General features: G+C 42.1%; 1 protein-coding gene across 4 annotated transcripts in view; it reads right to left on the reverse strand.

Annotated features, from left to right (window-relative positions):
* Window positions 1–1,289: 1,289 nt before the first annotated feature.
* GFPT1 (glutamine--fructose-6-phosphate transaminase 1) overlaps window positions 1,290–18,361 on the reverse strand; it is a 56,034-nt gene continuing 38,962 nt past the window's right edge. For 2 of the 4 annotated variants that reach the window (XM_060251072.1, XM_060251074.1), the window contains 7 exons: window positions 17,378–17,498; window positions 16,036–16,193; window positions 11,147–11,261; window positions 8,648–8,775; window positions 7,592–7,759; window positions 6,135–6,296; window positions 1,290–4,603 (listed from right to left, as the gene is read on the reverse strand). In XM_060251072.1, the coding sequence (XP_060107055.1) occupies window positions 4,559–4,603; window positions 6,135–6,296; window positions 7,592–7,759; window positions 8,648–8,775; window positions 11,147–11,261; window positions 16,036–16,193; window positions 17,378–17,498 (897 nt within the window). In that variant the 3' untranslated portion in view covers window positions 1,290–4,558. Of the gene's footprint in view, window positions 4,604–6,134; window positions 6,297–7,591; window positions 7,760–8,647; window positions 8,776–11,146; window positions 11,262–16,035; window positions 16,197–17,377; window positions 17,499–18,361 lie in introns of all 4 variants that reach the window. The other 2 variants (XM_060251071.1, XM_060251073.1) reach the window with 1 other exon arrangement.

The following is an 18,361-nucleotide window of genomic DNA, read 5'->3' on the forward strand; positions in this document are numbered from 1 at the left end:
GGCTGGCATACTATATACAGACGTATAGGACTGTATATATGTATCTTCTCTGACTAGAAAACTCTAGGAGCTCATTATTACAAATATTCCAAAACTAGCAATTTCTAATCCAAGAGTTCCTTTATAGACCCAAAAGAAAAGCAATGAGAGTAAAGGGTGCTGCTCTCCTTTTCAAATTTTCGGGTGTGGGGGGGGGGGGATGCATTTTTTGTTTTGCTTAGGGTTTGTGTGTTCTGACTACTTCATAGGCCCAGACATCACAAAAGTTGAGCAATTCTTGAAATACAGTTATGGTGGGCCACTTGGGTCTTAGTCGTAGCAGCTCTAAGAAACAGTGATCAACCATGTCAGATTTTAGAGTGTCTGGCTGACCTGGAATTCTTGCTGGTCTCTGCAAAGAAGAGACGGGAATGTAGCACCTGATGAAGAAGACACAAGAAAGGAAAGAAAACTTTTCTCTGGTAGATTTGGCTACCTCTGGGACAGGAGATTAGCAACTGATTATTCAGGCAGCAGAAGGTTGTTATTCTGTGCAATTGACTTGTTTGCATGTGTCGTTTTTAGATACAGTCATTATTCTTTAACAGTTTTGATGCTATTAAATACCTACATTGAACTCTGTTTTTGAATATTTTATTTACAAAATAGGGAATGGGAAGCGATGCAACACCAATGCTTAGGTGAATAGTGAATGGGTTTGATATGTTTTTTATTGCTTAGTGAGTCACTCAAACAGTATGCAGAATCATTTTTGTGAGGGAAGGGGAAAGTGGCTGTGTGAATCAGCCACACAGATGGGATAAGTTTAGGACTGCAAAGAAGTCCTGGATTGTACAGAAGCATGGAGGCTGAACATAATGGATTAACAAAGGAATGTGAAAGACAGGTCAAAGGAGAAGAAATCTTCAGGAAAATGGCAAAGGAGGTAAAGCTATTCAGAGAAAGGTATCTGATTGTTTTTAAGATGTGGAGAACATTGTTCTGAGTCGAGACTCAAGCTGGATAGTAAAACTGGGCAAAATGTCAGTTCAGGCAACCCAAAGACTAAACACAGCATTTCTAAGAATTATGGTTATCAGTCAACACAGAATTCAAATTAGCAGGATGTGCAATTTCATTCCCTCAGTTCTCTCACATGCAAACTTTTGCATAGTAGCAGCTAATAGCATACAAGTATCTAAACAGTGTTTGCTGTTCTAACGCACAGGTTGGCCTGCAGCTTCCAAGTATCTTGTTGGCAATTCTCAGTCTAGGATAAACATTAAAGATGCAAAATGTTTAAGCCGAAGTCAAGGTTAGGCTGGACATGTCTTTTTATTCAAAGGGCAAGATGCAAAAAAAGGTAAGCCAAGAAACAAAAATGTAATCAACAGACATCTACTGACAAAGTTAAAACCATATGGAGTAAACAGCACAAAACAAATACAGAATGGTCCCATAAACCGAGATGAGTTGTATGTTTCAAAAGGAGAACAAGCAGATAAAGGGGGCCCTTACATTTGCCAACCTACACCAACTATCTTTATTCAACATTTTCAGATAAGGGCTAGTAGTCAGGTATGTCAGTTGTATTCATCAGGAGAAAAACACAAGACCACTGGTATCTAACAAAGGCTTCAGTCATTGCTACAACAAATGCACTAATGTCCAAGCTATGGTGAATTGTTGAGTTCCTTGAATTCACCTGTTTCACAGACTTCCTAACTCCTGTGCTTGCAGTGTACAAAACAAGAAGGGAACCTCACATGGAAAAGTGATACCAGGGAAGATCAGCAGCCTGCACTTTCTCAAATCTTTCCTCTTACATCACTCCCAGCAACATAAAATGTCACTTACTGAAAATTTTTGTCCCTATGAGGTCTGAACTGCCCATCTTGGACTGAGGTTTCTCTAATACATTTAAACAGAAATGGAATGATGACTTCCACATACATCCAAAAAGAAGCCTCTCCCATTGGGGTCATTTGCAACAGGGATTCTCCAAGACAGTAGTTTAGTTGTACATCCCATCTTAGCAAGGCCTTCTATTAGTCCCAACAAATAGGAAGACACCTTTTTAAAAAGGTATAACTACTCACACCCTTTGCCTAGGCTGTCCTACCAGAAGTTCAGCTGTGTATCAAATTACTATCCAGAAGGAAAGAATTCCAGCACTTTGACTTTAGATGCCACACATTTGCACTATGATCTGACAATCTGAAAATTACATATGGTTATCCAGCATTCAACTGTATTTTTAATATTTAATTGAATGGCAGGCAACATTTCATTTCTGGCAAATACAATGAAGGCTGAACATGAGAATTCATGACTGTTGTTAAATGTCCACAAAGACGTTACATGGACCACATCCTGCCAACCTTGATCAGATAGATTCCCGTTAATGGACAGTGAAGGAGACATAATAGATTGACTGTTGTTCCCCATCACTGTACAAAGTGGTGAAAAAAGACCCACATAATGGTTGTGACAAGAAGGCTTCAGGAGTATTATTTCTTGTTTGTCAAAGTTTTTTGTCTCATTTCTGGACAGCTTGCACTTCCTCCACCCTTCAGTTACAACAGGGAAAGCAGTAGTCCAAAGGGATGGTGTTTACAACCTTCCTCTCTACTTTGCCTCACCAGTGTTTTGACACTGAATCTTACAAGGTTTCCCTAACTGACGGAGAGACAACATGCGTCAAGTCACAGATGACACCATTCAGGTGCCGAGGAAGGCATAGTCTGGTCCTTTAAAGAGCCTAGGTTTGTCATGTTTGCATATTTCTTAATGAGTTTCAGAACTGGACAGCCCTGCTGCAGCTCTCTTTTCTACAGGTTGTCTTTGGTCCTCCTATTATATTGCATTTCTCTCTTTATCCTGCAGCACTACAGCATATATTTAAATATCTTTAACCCCTCTTGTCTACTTTACTATCAGCAGTAACTGGAAAAATGTGCATCTGTTCTCTTTTGAAGACAATATTAACTTGTTCCCCACTGACTAGATTAGCAGTGTCTGAAGTCTGTTTCCTCACTTTTGGAAAAGTGAAGGAAGTACGTTTCCTACACCTCCCATTCTTTGACCAGCTGGATGTCCAACATCATTTAAACTTTGCAGACTCTTAAGTCTTACAGAGAAAAAACTATACATAGCAGCACACCAGAAATGTTTACTGTTAAAATCTCCATTGGTCAACTGGGCACCTTTCCTGTTGAAAGGACTCCCCCCCCCCCCTTCTTAAGGTTTCTCTCAATCATTACACAATCTCAACCAATTTGATGGTGTAGAGAACATGGGATCCCCTGTGAGCCTACTGTCCTGGTAACGCTTGCTGAAAGTATGGGCAGCAGGACAACATGGTCCAGTCCTGTTACCTGAAAAATTAGGGAGGCATTGTCTTCTTCCATACAACTGGCAAAGGACTCTGGAGAGAATAATTTTAGCAAGTGCCACCACCATCTCCCACTTTGGTGAAGCACTAGTTTCATCACCTACCCTGTAAACACCCCTTCCCTCTTCACAGATGATGGAAAACAGCAGCCTGACCTAAGCCACTGCTGACAAAGATTGATCTTGGATCACTGCAATATACTTATAGATTTAAGGAGGCAAGATAATTTAGCACAGAGCTGTAAAGGATAGGCAGTGCTGACACAAAACATTTGGAATAATTTCACTACCAATAGCAGATTTCTTTTGTGTGGACCAAGACACTTGGCAAAATTCCAGTGTTACCTGAACATGCAGCAAAAATCACTGCACCGACAATATTTCTTCTGAATGCACATGAAGTCCTTGTTGCAAAAGAAGCTCCATAAAAGCCAAAGATTACTCTGGGGGGCATATGCTGATTTCATCTCCCCATCTCACAATGACTACAGCAAGCCACCTTAAGGTGGCTTTGCTACATCAAAAAATGAACACAGAAATTAGCCCTCAGCCAAGACTCTGTAGGCACACCCAGGCAAAGCTCCTTCTGAGGGCTTGGAGTACTTCTGTCTAGTACAGTTGGTTTTATTTTCTCTCAATGTACAGTGGATCCATGCAGAACCAGGCTGACTGAAAGCATCCATTTGTGAGGAATCACAGCCACCGCACTTCTCTCAGCAAGCTGCATGAATCTTTATTGCTGGAAGCTTGGGAGTGCAGGAGTCCATAACCATGAGAAGCCCTTCAAGTCAGTCCCACATGGTGACAGCGAGTAGAGTATCTGAGAGTTCTAGAGTTAATTCTTTACCAAATTCCTTCTTCAAAAGATCTTAGCAGTCCAAAAGTACTACAGCTAATGCAGTAGCGATGCAATTCTCTCTCACAAGGGAGGGCATGAACAACTTCACCAAGCTTTTTTTTCTTTGCTAAAGAGAAAACTACTTCGAAATTATCACTCAACAGTGCTATTGGCATAGCTACAGATTCAACTTTTAACTGTCACAAATGCAACAGAATTAAAGATTATTGTACAAAGGGAACAAGATCTGAACAAGGGGTCTTTTAAAATCAACGTCCTTCAGAATCAAAAAGGAAAAGAGTCTCTCTCGCTGACCTCTGATAAAATCCTTGATGAGTGAGAGGTATTCTATTCAACTGTAACTGATTTGGCAAGATTTCTTGGAAAGTCAACCTGGAAAAGAAAAACGACATAAAATTCCCAAGTAAATACTGGACTGTTTAAGCACTTTATGTATTTATACTTCACAGTCATCTTAAACACAGGGGGTGCCCTCTCATAGTCAGTTTGATTCACAAGCCGCTAAAACCATTACTTAAACCAGCTTCGTCCCACTGAAGCTGATGGGCGCAAACAGGATTACAATGAAGAACTGCAGGTTTAAGAGGCTTGTGAAATGCAGTTCTCTCCTCTTTTATATGACAGCAGAGCAGTGAATGGAATGCATTATAGGACTTCAGGTGCCTTATATGACTAGGGCCTCTTCCTCAGCTCCCATCACCGATACAAATGGTGGGCTCTACAGCAGAGGTGTCAAACTCATTTGTTATGACATAAATGAGACCTTGTTGGGCCAGGCCATTTGTGTCATATAAGTAATGCTGGGTAGTGGATATATAAATTTTATAAAGGACACAGACAAGCACAATTAAAGATTTCTTTTTAAAAACTTAAAATAATACATGCTTATAGCAGTAGCACTCATTGGTCTTAAAGGTGCTTTCTTTGTATCTCTCCCGTGCGATCCAGGGAACTGGGCAAAGAAAGCTCTGACTCTGTCCTTCCTTCCCCAGGGGACCAGGAGGGGGAGGAGCCTCAGCCAGTAGAAAGAAGAGAGGCTTGGCTTACTAACTCAACAGTGCAACTGAGAGAGCCTGACAAAGCAAGCTATCCCTCCCCACCTTCCTCTCGAGTGCCTAAGCCAATGGAGAAAATAGAGGCTTTGCTCTTAGCTCCTATGTGATTGAGCAAGCCTGTCAAAGCAAGTCGTGATGCAGAAGGAAGCAGACAACAGCCAATTGCTCAGGGCCCTGATAGGAGCCCTCAGTGGGCCTCATTTGGCCCCCAGGCCACATGTTTGACACCTCTGCTCTACAGTCTCTTATCTTCAGCAAGAACTGATCTTGATCCTAAGTCTTTCCAGATCCATCTTTCAGACAAGACTTAGCATCATACTGCCGCTACTCTTTCCCACACCCTCTCCATTTTCCCTATGGCCCAGAATGCTGCATTTCTTCAGAATATGTAAATTAAAATTAGTTTACAAAGCATTCAAACAAGGCTGCCCCTGAAGCAACACTCTAGACTGACATGTGGCATGTCTCTTCTTGAGTACACAAAATATCAGTATGCTTCACTGAGCAGTCTTGCCTTGCAAATTAGCTTTATTTTTTAGGTACTGCTAATATTGCAGTGTTCAGCCCTCTAAGGAAGTGCAGAAAGCCTGATCTGTTGAATGTCACAGAAATAGGTTTAAGAATAAAGTGCAGTAAACTAGTGGTCTCTTCAGGACAAAGGATCTACGTTTGCCCAATGGATGAATCTCTCTTGGATCCAGAAAACCAGAAGTCATACGTGAGTTCCATCTACACACTCCTCTGTTAATGCTTGCCAAAGAAGCAATAAGAGTGACCTACCTTATGGAACTAGTGTGGAGAGGAAAGGACAGGGTGAGCTACAAATATTGTGAATGCAGATTACTTACATCATAGCCCCTGAGGACTGCAAGGTGGAATGCCAGAAGCTGTAAAGGGATAACACTCAGGATTCCCTGGAGACAGTCCACAGAGTGAGGGACTTTGATTGTTCGCTTATTGTTTTTGATGGTCTCAATATCTTCCTTGTCGCAAATCACAACAGGTCGCCCCTGGAAGAAGCCAAAGCATCAGGAAATAAGTTGCAAAGAAATCCTGTTCTCCTTGGGGAGGGGGTGGGAGGAGTAATATTTCTGCCTACTGGAATTTGGTCAACTAAGTACTACCCCTTTTCATTGAAGCCCAAGGCACAAATTATATTGTCACAGTACTATAGGACAGCAGTTATATCAACTGCTTGACTTCCAAACCCTATGTCCCTTTGCTAGCTGCATCCAAGGGACACTGGGTGATATTCAGAGAAGGAATGTTTTCCTGTTTCATCCAGGTATGGTTCATTGTGTTACCACAAACAGAAAAGGGTGTCTGATTGACAAGACACTCTTCAGGATTTACCACTGTTCTCTTGGTTTGTTTTATTTTAATTTCTTGATTGAAAATGTAAAGACACAATATATTCCATTTTACTTTAAGTCATAAAAGCCAAACACAAATTGCTTGCGATTAACCTGAAACCCTGAAATCAGGGGCACAAAGAACTGCAGCCATTCCAGAATCCATTAGAACCTCAAGGGAATCCCAGCTCTTTCTTTCTAAATCTCACATGTTGCATAGCTAGTCATTTCAGCATTTGTATTACCTACCTACCCAACATGAACACTAAGGGCAAAGCAGACACCCACGGTTGGGAGGGGAGGACAGTTACATCTGTTTACTCGCATGTCTGCTCTTTGACATAGGGAGGAGGGAGTCTAATTTTTATAACAGAGGAATGTGGATAGAGAAAGCTGACCCTCCCACACTTCTTTCCTTTCAGTCTATCTCCACAGCCCAGCTTGCTCCCAACCTGTCTCAGAAGTTAAAGTACGTGAGGCAACCAAGCACTCAGAATAAGGTGGGGGAACAAGGAAGAAACAGCTCCCTTCAACAGGCTTCTCCCCCTCCCCTTCTGCTCTGACAGAAATGCAAACTACCACTGTGGCAGCTGCCTCTGTTATGTCTAGAAACAGATAAAAGAAGGTTAGGATTGTAGTAGAAAATGCAGGCTGCACAGAAATATGGGGTATGTGTCTTCAGCTGACCAGGTAACTGAACATTTCGCATGAATTCAGTTCCCCAGCAATCTAAGAAAAATAGAATTAAAGCAGAATGTAACTATAAAAGTGAAATGGAGAAAATCCCTAAATCAAGTATGCATGGGAGGAAGAAATGCATGCCTCTTTTCAGCTATCAACTGTAATTATATTTTTTCATTTTCTCCATCTAATACTTTACACCTGAGGAAGAACACACTTGTTCCTCTCCATACAGGGCTTGAAAATCCTGGGCATCAGTCACCTTCACTCACCTGCCGAGCCATAACTTGCTGCAAAGCATTTTGGCACTTGGCATACGTGTTGTCCCTCATGATGATCATGATTACAGGCATCAGCTTGTCTACCAGTGCAAGCGGTCCATGCTTCAGCTCACCCGCCAGAATACCTTCTGAATGCATATAGGTGATCTCTTTGATTTTCTAGAGAACAACAGTGCATTAGTCTCTGCCCCTCCCCACAAAGAAGATTCTTTCTTCTAGGTTCTCCATCTGCTCCACAATGAGTGGGATCACAGTGGGAATTTGGTGCAGCAGTATGCTCTTTGATGCATGCTGTGGCAATCACATAGCCCCTGCTATGCTGCCAGGAGAGGCACAGGTTGCACACGTGCAAGAAGAGCATTCAGACTGCTCCTGTGCATGTGGGGCGCATACACTGCACACTCTGGCTGTTCAGACAGCCAGGAAACACGCTATGCATGCACTTTAGAGATTTGCTACCAGGAAGTTCCCAGTAACTATTTAATCCAGTCCCAGCCTGTCCTATGATGAGGCAAGTACGGGTGGGATTCGGGAAGCAGATGTGCGCGTGTGATCGCACACATTAAATCTGGAGGGGAGGCATGACCAAATCTCTAGTGTGATTGCAACCTAATGGCTGCTATGATGAAATAGCAAAGCAAGTGTCATGCTTCTTGGTCTACAAAATATCACAGTGAAAGGTTTTGTATTCCCCACCCCACCAAGATGGATTTGTGGAGGCAGAGGGAGCTTGGACAGATTTCTAATGGTTGCCTATATGGTTTCTGAGTAGTCAAAAGCAGCTCATTAGCCACCTGCAAGGGACTCCATAAACTTCTGAGTGGCTGCATGCCACTCAGCAAGCACAAAGATCCAGCAACTTGCTTTTAGAGGGTACTTTCTCTTGCTCTCTGTTTTCTTGTCCAATTTCAGGTTTATTTTATACCTGCTTTTCTCCCACAGACCCAAAGTAGCTTACCATTTGTTCTGCCCTTCTCCATTTTGCACTTGGAACTGTGGCCCTAGTTCAGCCCCTTCAATCCACAAAAGAAAAAGGAGGCTCCTTACCAGAGCACCTTCCAGGCATGTTGCATAGTGATAGCCACGACCCATAATGAGGACAGACTTCTGATGGTAAAGCTCTGTGGCCAGTTTCTGGATCTCATCATCCATGCTCAGCACTTCCTTAATCAAGTCTGTCGTGAGGAGCAAAAGACAGACAATATACAAAATACAGAGATAATTACACACAGAAGGTATGAGTTATTCATTGCATCAGTTACAGGTTTTTGGGAAGATTTGTTTTTGTACATAAAAAAAACCTGTTTACTGTATTTAAAACCATAATGCAAGCTGCACGTCAATGTGCGGCGTCAGAGTCTGAACATAATCAGATGCCTCAGAATTTTAAAGGGACTTTCCTCCCTTTAAAGACAGGAGGCTGCTTTCCTAAATTGCCCAATTCAAGTCTGAATGAAACTTCTGCTGTAGCATTTATGGTGGTATGTATTATACCTGCCCTGACGTGGATGGCTCAGGCTGGCCTGATCTTGCCAGAAGCTAAACATGGTTGGCCCTCATTAGTTTTTGGATGGGAGAAGGAAGTCCAAGGTTGCTACTCAGAGCCAGGCAATGGCAAACCACCTCTGAACATCTCTTGCCTTGAGAGCCCTGTGGGGTTGCTGTAAGTTGACAGCATTTTCCACCATGCTACACCTACCTTGTTGCCATGATATCATGCAGCTTAGAATGATTAGGAAGAAGAAGAAGATGATATTGGATTTATATCCCGCCCTCCACTCCGAAGAGTCTCAGAGCGGCTCACAATCTCCTTTACCTTCCTCTCCCACAACAGACACCCTGTGAGGTGGGTGGGGCTAAGAGAGCTCTTACAGCAGCTGCACTTTCAAGGACAACCTCTGCCAGGGCTATGGCTGACCCAAGGCCATTCCAGTAGGTGCAAGTGGAGGAGTGGGGAATGAAACCCGGTTCTCCCAGATAAGAGTCCACACACTTAACCACTACACCAAACTGGGAACCAAAAATATGCAGTGTTTATTGTGGCTTATAAATATTTTGCTCTTTTTCATACACTAAGCTACTATTTGCTGTGGCCAAAAAACCAAGGTGGCCAACATGATGCCTCTGAGGCTACTGTAATGAGATCTCCTCGCTTTTTGCTTTCCTAGCCATTCACTTCCCCTATGAGGCTCAGTTTCATGCACCAATATTCCCAAGTGCCTTAGAGTGGCATGCATTTGGGTATTTCCAGTATGAAATAGTCCCCCAAATTCCATTCCATTTCAGAAATACCCAAAAGGAAGCAAGGCACTCCCCCTCGTAAATTAGGGATTTTTTTGGAGGGGCGGGTAAATTAGGACTAGTTTCAATGGATAGTAGACTTGGCCTCCAGACCAAGATCAGGTCTACTGATATCCAATATTCTTTAAAAACTCAAATTTAAACAATACAAACTTCAGAAACAATACCATTACTTCTGGAATTCTGAAAGAATAATCATCATGCCCTTTCTGAAGCATCAAGGCAAATCCAAGCAAGTTTTTTTAAATACACTCCCCAGTGCCAAAACAAAGCCTTTCCCTTTTCCCTCGGGTCTGTTTGTCACCAATATATGACCTATTTTGGCCTTGCACCCTTTCCCTTCAGGTCTCCAATGGTCAGCTGGTAAAATAATTTTTTACAGAGAGGATTTCAGCCTCACTCCCCCCCCCCCTTTCCCTTCTGTCAGAGCTGTCCTTTCAACACTGATTGCTTGGTAAGCACAACAGGCGTAAAATCATCCCAAGAGATCCAAATCCCAATAAATCCATATCTTCTTGGAAAGCACAGATATTTGGGAACAAACTACAAGCAGACAGAATAAAGGCAGAATACTAATGAAACAACAGAAAAGGTAGTTGCTGGCTCATCGTTACCTACACAGCTAATACATCTCTGCCTGTACGGATAGGTCCAAGACAAATATTTGACACCTTCCCATATGTCTCAACATGCAGCAGCAGATACCTCCTGATCCCCAAGTCTTGACATAAAGCTGCACCCCAGGCTGCCCCCTTTAGTTTGGGAATTCTTTTCCTGACCCAGTTAGAACTTGGAGGTTCAAAAATTTCCTCCAAGACAACTGTTGTGCAGTCAGTTCAAAAGTACAAATCAAAGGAGTTTTACATATTTCACCTGCATGTAACTCAGTGCTGAACACAATGGTGAGAGAAGATCAGAAATAATTTATTAGGGTAATGGACAAACTGGCTCAAATGACAAATGTACTTCCCAACTCATCCATCAGAAGGAAAGTGACAGCCCTCTTCCTGGAATGTACTTTGGGGATCTTACTTCCCACTTCAAACAGATATGCCAATGAATTCTAAAAGCTATTGCCCTTCCATAACACTAGCAATTAAGATATGAAGTCATGATTGCCTGGAACTTAACTCTAATTCCCTTCCATGTCTTCTAATATCAATAGGGTTATGAACAGAAGTCCGCATTTACCTTGCTTAAAAAGGGTCATACTTTCTCATCTCACAGTGGGGCATTTGTACATACCTGGCAATAGCTTGAGGCCTCGCATTATTTCTTTCCGTCTTTCTTGCATAGAAATTCTATCATCACACATCATGAGAGCGAACATTACTAGCGAAACAAATTGGCTTGTGTAGGCCTAAGAAAAGAAACATCACTGTAACAAGTTGACAAAATCTGATACCTACTACTTACAGCAAAAGAACTGAAGATGCTCTGAAAGCTTATCTGCCTCTGGCCCACCTCAAATTGTTCTCTCCTAAAGCATATCAGAAAAGGAAGTGGCTCTTCCTTTGAAAAAGGAGATCTCAATCCCTCAGATAACTGCATTGCTGTGTGGTTACTTGTTTTACTTCAGGACATGGGGAATTATACAAGGAAGGGCATCTTCTCACTCTGCTCAGGACTGTGTTTGAACATAGTGACCAAAGTGGCAGGGCAGCAATATGGTTCTCTACTACCTCCTCATGAACCACTGAGTGGGTGGGTTGGAGCCATGCAACTGGCCCATGGGATCCTATTTTCACACTCTTACCAAAGCAGTGTGGGAAAATGTCACACGGAAGCAGCACCCACAGTGGTAGAAGAAAGATTAAATCAGGCCTCAGGAGTACTCTGAGCACTTGGAGCACATTGGCAATGCATACTCAACTCTCTTGACCATGCCTGTCTACAATGAGACAAGACAACAGGTCAATAAGCATATAACACTTTGCTAATGCAAACCCCCAACCTCTAAAACAACAAGATTTGCGGGGGGCGGGGGGGGGGACAACACAACTGCATATTCTGACTCTTAGCAGAGTTGTTTTCAGTTTAATTTAGTAGGGACCCACTGGCACAGATCTCAAATATCACCATGTTTGCTGGGACTATTTTTCATAAACTATTAATACCTGTCAAGTACAATAACTGCTTGGAAGTAAGACATCATTGTGCAATTGCCTTTTTCATCAGCCCTGCCTAGACAGTTTTTCCTAAGCATGGTCAGCTCCTTACCAAAAACAATGATTACACACTGCAGTAAGTGGGAGAAGAATGCTGGCACTCTTCCAGCAGGCTTAGGAATACATACAGTTGCATTATGAAGTGCTGCCACTAATAAAAGATACAACTTGATACCATCCCAGAGCAAAACAAACACAGTAAAGTATTTCCTTGTGCTGCACACACGGTAGTGGAATGTCAAGGATGGAGCCCTAACCCTCAATCCCTGGTAGCTGGTGAGCAAACTGCTAACGGACCCAACAGGGTTATGAAGATAAATTGGGAAATGCCCATGTATGGCACTTTGAGTTCCTGTGGAACATGGTCAGATACTAGAGTGAAACAATGAATCAGGCAATGCTTACCTATTAATTAATGAATTTAATCAACATGATTAATTAAATTAATCATAGTTAATTGGTCATCCTGATGTAGGGAATAACATAACTCTGGTTAGATTCAGGTGGGGTAGCCATGTTGGTTTGAAGCAGCAGAACAAAGTTGGAGTCCAGGGGCACCTTTAAAACAAAGTTTTACTGAAGTTTGTGTGCACATGAAAACTTATACCTTGAATAAAACTTTGTTGGTCTTAAAGGGTGCCACTGGTCTCAAACTTTGTATAACTCTGGTTACCTAGGGTAGCTCAAGCCAGAACGTGCAGTTAGTTTAACTACTACACTTTAATTTAACCATGGTCTAACATCATGCACAATTGTGGTATCCTGACCAAGTGATCCAGAAATGGAACTGCTCATGCTTTGAGCCAGCCCATGTGAGGACATCGTGTCTACCCAACTTTGACTCAACCTAGAAATGTTCCCCCCCCCCGACCCCCCGTCTTCTTTGACCCAGCAGTCCAGCATGCTTCCTACTTCAATTCATTCCCAAGGTGAAAAAACAACATCAATGAAACACTGTCTAGCACACTCTTTTGTGCAAGCACCCTATTTACTCTTACTCCACAGAAACAAGTGATACAGTGGGGGGAGGGAGGAGATGGATGAAGGGAATGCCAGCAGGTATACTTCTCAGAATTCACACTCACTCAAGGCTCCTTGTTGCTTTTTCCTTGAAGATGAGCATATAATTGGGGGGGGGGGGGAGAATCAGGGCATATTACCTGGCAAAGAGCTAGGAGGGCACTTAAAACTTTGACTGTGGGGGAGACACTGCAACCAGCAGCAGATAAACCAGATTATGATGGTTATTAGCATGGCAATGGGTAATATAACAGCTTGCAGGTTTCCTTTGCAAGTCTATGAGAGGAATACATAGCTCAGTAGCTTCCTGGTATGCCAAGAGCTGTTACGTTGCAACTGCATACCTGCCAGTCAAAAGCAAGTCAGCTTGACGTGTAATGAGCCTTTGCCCTGAATTAGGCAGCTTGAAGCAGGCTATAATACAATTCAGGTCATCCGAAGGGAGGTGGAGGAAAGAGGTAGGTGGAGGAAATTTAAACCAGACGTTAGTAAAACAAAGCAAGAATGGACTATCATTTGCAGGCCAATTCCTGGTAACTACCCATAGTTTCATTAGACCATGGCTTAGAACTATCTGAACCAATGCAATAAACAGAGGGCAGGCTAAATTAATCTTTGCATGGACAACAGGCCACCAGAATCCACCCAGTGCTGGTCTTTTCTGTCCTCTTTGCCTTGGTGCTGGGGAAGGTTTACTTTGTCCTTTTGAGAGTGCCTTGAGCACCATAAGGCCCTAACCGCCACACTACCCTTCCATTACCACATATAGCCCTAGGTCTGAGCTACACATGGGCCTACAGCAACAGTAGAAACTTCACTGCATAAAGCTCTTATGAATGCATGACTGCTATCCAAACTGAGGTTGCCAATAGTGCCTGCCTTAACCCTGAAGGAATAAGTCCCTGCTTCCCTGATCCCTTTCCATCAGTTTCCCAAGTACTAAGTACCCTACTGATGTCCCACAGTTTTCCAGGGATTACCTCCAGCTAAAAGGCTTCAACATCTAAACGATGGCAGTTTACCTGAACCTCTGAGGAAGCAGAAAATAGTGTTAAGAAATTGATTCTGAAACTTTTAACCTTGTGTGTTGTAACACAAATATTTTCCAAGAGCTAACCTAGACTGAAATAAATTGGACCTGCAGCTGTAATGAAACCCTTTCACACCTGAACCAACAAGTGAACTCACACAGTTGCAGCTAATTTAATATTACAGCAATTCCTCCACAACAAGCAGCTGTTACCCTAGCATTAACATCTGGGCCAATGTCAGCTATTTGTTAAATATGCCTTAGAAACTTAAGAAAAGGAAATAACTTGAGAAGGGAGGGCAAAGACACCTGGGAGGGTGCTTGGCACCAAATTAAGAGAGAATTAAGGGAGACAAGGAAAAGAAAGGTAACTCCAGCCAGACAACTGTACAGGGAACAAGAAAACCAAGAAAGGAGAAGCCACTAGAGTGCAGTTCATATAAGAACCAGAAGCTAGAGAGCTCCTGGAAGCATAAGAGAATTAGGAAAGCTATGTTATGAAATGGGGATGCTCTCCTTTCTAAGACGAAGGGTACCTTCCATATCACCTGTACTCTTTTGTTTTTACTGGTCAGAGACTTCTCTAACAGCCAGATAAACAGACACAGGACAGAGGGGAAGGGTCCATTAAGTCCCCAGAATAAAATTTAATACCAAGTACTAAGCTGGTAGAACTATTCACTTGTATGAAAATGTACCTTAACAGATTTAACCATGCATGCTACCTTGACTATTATTATCTATATCCTGATCTCACCCCCTGCCCTCAGATACAGCTGCTTAGACATCTGGGAAAGTTTTCTCAAAGAAATAGAAAAACACTGGCAGTCTTGAAGGAATGCTCCGTGACCAACAGTACAGATTAATGTGTATTGGTTGGCAAAGAAACAATCTCTCCTTTTCCAGTTAACAGGTAGTGTTTACCTAAGCTTAAATTCTTAACTAATAATCACACAACATAAAACAAAAGCATGAATTGGTTGAGTTGGGTGGGGGAGATGTGAAGATAAGGAGGAAAATGGCACTGCAAATATGTGCAACAGGAACTTGTACATGAGCATATGCAGCAAAACAGACACACAGCATATACAAGGAAATAAGACCTCTTGATATAGCACTGTAAGGTAGACCAGCCAAAGTAATTCACATACCACAACAGTCATTGTGGTGCAGGGAATCATACTGAATTGGGATAAAGGTGACGCAGGTTTCAAAATCAAACATAATTTTAAAAGTTTGTTTTTTCAACCTAATTTACCTCACCAATTAGTTTGCAAAATGAGGACTCTACACAATAAAGTATTTTTCCATGTATACCTCTGAGCTGGGTCAACAGACTTGTAGCTTGTTCAACACACTCATTAATGCAATTTAGATCAGAATTCTGGTACAGAGAGAGGGGGGCTCAGACCTCCCCCTTGCACCATTTTCCTGACCTCAAACAGCCCCAGGAAACCACTATTTTGCGCAGTTGGGAAAACACAAAGTACGCAATAAGTTCCCCTAGTACACATTGTCAGTACACACATTTTCGCCAAAGGGCAAAATAGTAGGCTCCTCAGGGTCAGGAAAACCCGATGAACTGATCTAAGCTCCCTTTCCCCATAATCCTGATCAGAATTTGGTTCATATATGCCTTGGAAACACAGAACACTTGCTGACCTGACTTTGAAAAAGTTTATTGCTAGGTCACTGTCACTGAACAGTGAGATATGGTGGCTGAGAACTCAGTGACAGCTGCATAGTCAACCTCTTGAGAAAACATGTTTTATAAATCCCAAGATGCATTCAAAGGTGGGATTCCATTGTGTCAAGTGCATTCACAAAACAGTCAAATCTACATTTATCCTGACAACAAAAATTAGATGTTCCTGGGGGCAAAAGATTACATTTCTGGCTATGCAAGAAATGCTCACCTTTGTGCTGGCAACACCAATCTCTGGCCCAGCATTGATATGCACTCCACAGTCTGTCTCCCGGGATATGGAGCTACCGACAGTATTTGTGATTCCTACAGTGAGAGCTCCTCTTTCTTTACAGTACCGAAGGGCCATCAAGGTGTCTGCGGTCTCACCTACTAGGACAGATGGAGATTGCTTGGTTATAGTCCTGAAAGTTCTGTATTTGAACAACCATGCTTTCACCAGCCACTAAATTTCAAGAACACAGTTTTTACTCAGTTTCATTAACAAAATGTTCCCAGGATACAGTAACAGGGCAGGAGAGACTTCAGTGACAGCTGCATTGCAAACCAAATGCACATGCTGCGTGGGCGATGGGGACTGAAGATGTCATCTATTTAACAGACAATACCACAGTGGAACTGTCTGGCTGGAGTGTTGCAAAGTGTTCATATAAATGAACAGCAAGATATGAACCTTAGAGACCTGACAAAGGGAGAGCTGACTCTCAACAATTCATAGCCTGAAAATTGTTGGTCTCTAAGGTGCTATTGGACTCGTATCTAGCTGTTCCACTACAGATGAACAGGACTACCCCATGAGACAAATAACTGAAGTGTGGCATGCAGACTAAGGAGGCAATCCAGTGTGCATTCTTCAGTGCATCATGTATTGCCTTGAGCACCAGAACCAACTCCAACAGAAATACATGGGATATGAAATCTTTTAACTGCTGTATTCTAAGGTATTTTCTACTGCTGACTCTTCTACATAATCTATTACCACTCAAGTGATTTTGACAGATCTCTCTGCACGTCCATATACTTTTATATGTACACACAGACACTTAGAAGGGCCTGTAGGATCTAAATTTGCGGCTAATATCTAAGGTTTACTATTAAAGTCCAAAATTCTGCTTCTCCCCTTCATATACTAAACGTACATTGCTTCACTACATTTAAATAGCACTTACTCTTTGGTTTCAATTTTGTTTTGGGAATGAAAAATGCATTTTGCCCAGGAAAACCTGCATATATCAAGTTCTAATGTGCTCTACTCATTATTAGCACCTGAATCGTGCTTGATTTTTTTAAAAGACACTGTCTGTCCAGCAATGGGATGCTTAGAGTTCTTGAATAGAAAATTTTAACTGGGCATGCGTTCCTGAGCTTAACTGGATCACAACCTTCCCCTGCAGCATCCAGAATCAAAATTTATGAGTTATACTGGCTGCCAATCTACTCTACTAAAAGTTGTCCTTATATAACTTGTTCCCAGTTCGGACTTCTTATATCAGCCCACCATATGAGACTCTTGGTGGTCAACCAGCCTTACACTTTGAGGATGCAGGCATTACCTGACTGGCTAATGAAAAAGCATACATCATCTCTAAAGACTGGAGTGTTTCTGTCTAAGAAGTCACTGGCAAGTTCCACCATGACAGGCAATTCAGTCAATTCTTCCAGCACTTGACGTGTCTGGTGAAAACAAAAAGAAGAAAATTACAAACTCCTCAGCCTTTGAAGCAATTGCTTCATGTGGCAAATCCCAGAGGGAATGCCCTACCACCAACTGTCAAGTCGGCTGAATTCAATAACGAGTCTCTTGGTGAAACAGAGCAGCAAGTTTATTGTAAACAGAACTAGAGACCATGGCAAAGATTGAAGGACTAAAATACATAGGCTCTAAACCAGCATTTAAGGTATAGATGAAAGGAATTCCTACGGTGGGGGTAATCTATGCAACACATTTTCGCACTAGGATGCTACTCCCTTCGTTCCCAGGCCGGAGCCTCTCCCACAGAGAGCAAGGCTGGGAAGGCGCCCTTATCTTATTCACAGGTTAGCATTTCAAAGCAGACTACACAACAAAGGCTTCTCTAGTGAGGGGGCAGGAAAGTGAGCTAGCAGCAATCGGTGTACACTGTAAAGTACCCAGACTCCTTCACTTCAGAACCAAACTTAATACAGGTATTGAGTAATTCATAGCAGACTTTTTTTTTTTTTTAATGTCCAAAAACTTTTTTATTGAATTTAGTAAACATACAAATAAAGCAATCAATGACTGTATCTGCAATCATTCTTTGTGTATAAGCATAGCATACCAGCAGAAAACAGAATATATATATATACACAAAATATAAACAAAACAACACATACATACATTCACACATACATACATACATGGCAGCTGAATTAAAAAATAAGTACTCTGTCCATATGTTAATTACATCAAATTAATAATGTCATAATATCTACCAGGAATACATGTACGCATCTGATCTACAGGACTAAAAGAAAATTTAAGAAATGGAAGCCACTTGTACATCAGAGAATCGTTA

This window comes from Heteronotia binoei, chromosome 12 (assembly GCF_032191835.1).
Source record: "Heteronotia binoei isolate CCM8104 ecotype False Entrance Well chromosome 12, APGP_CSIRO_Hbin_v1, whole genome shotgun sequence".
Lineage (NCBI taxonomy): Eukaryota > Metazoa > Chordata > Lepidosauria > Squamata > Gekkonidae > Heteronotia > Heteronotia binoei.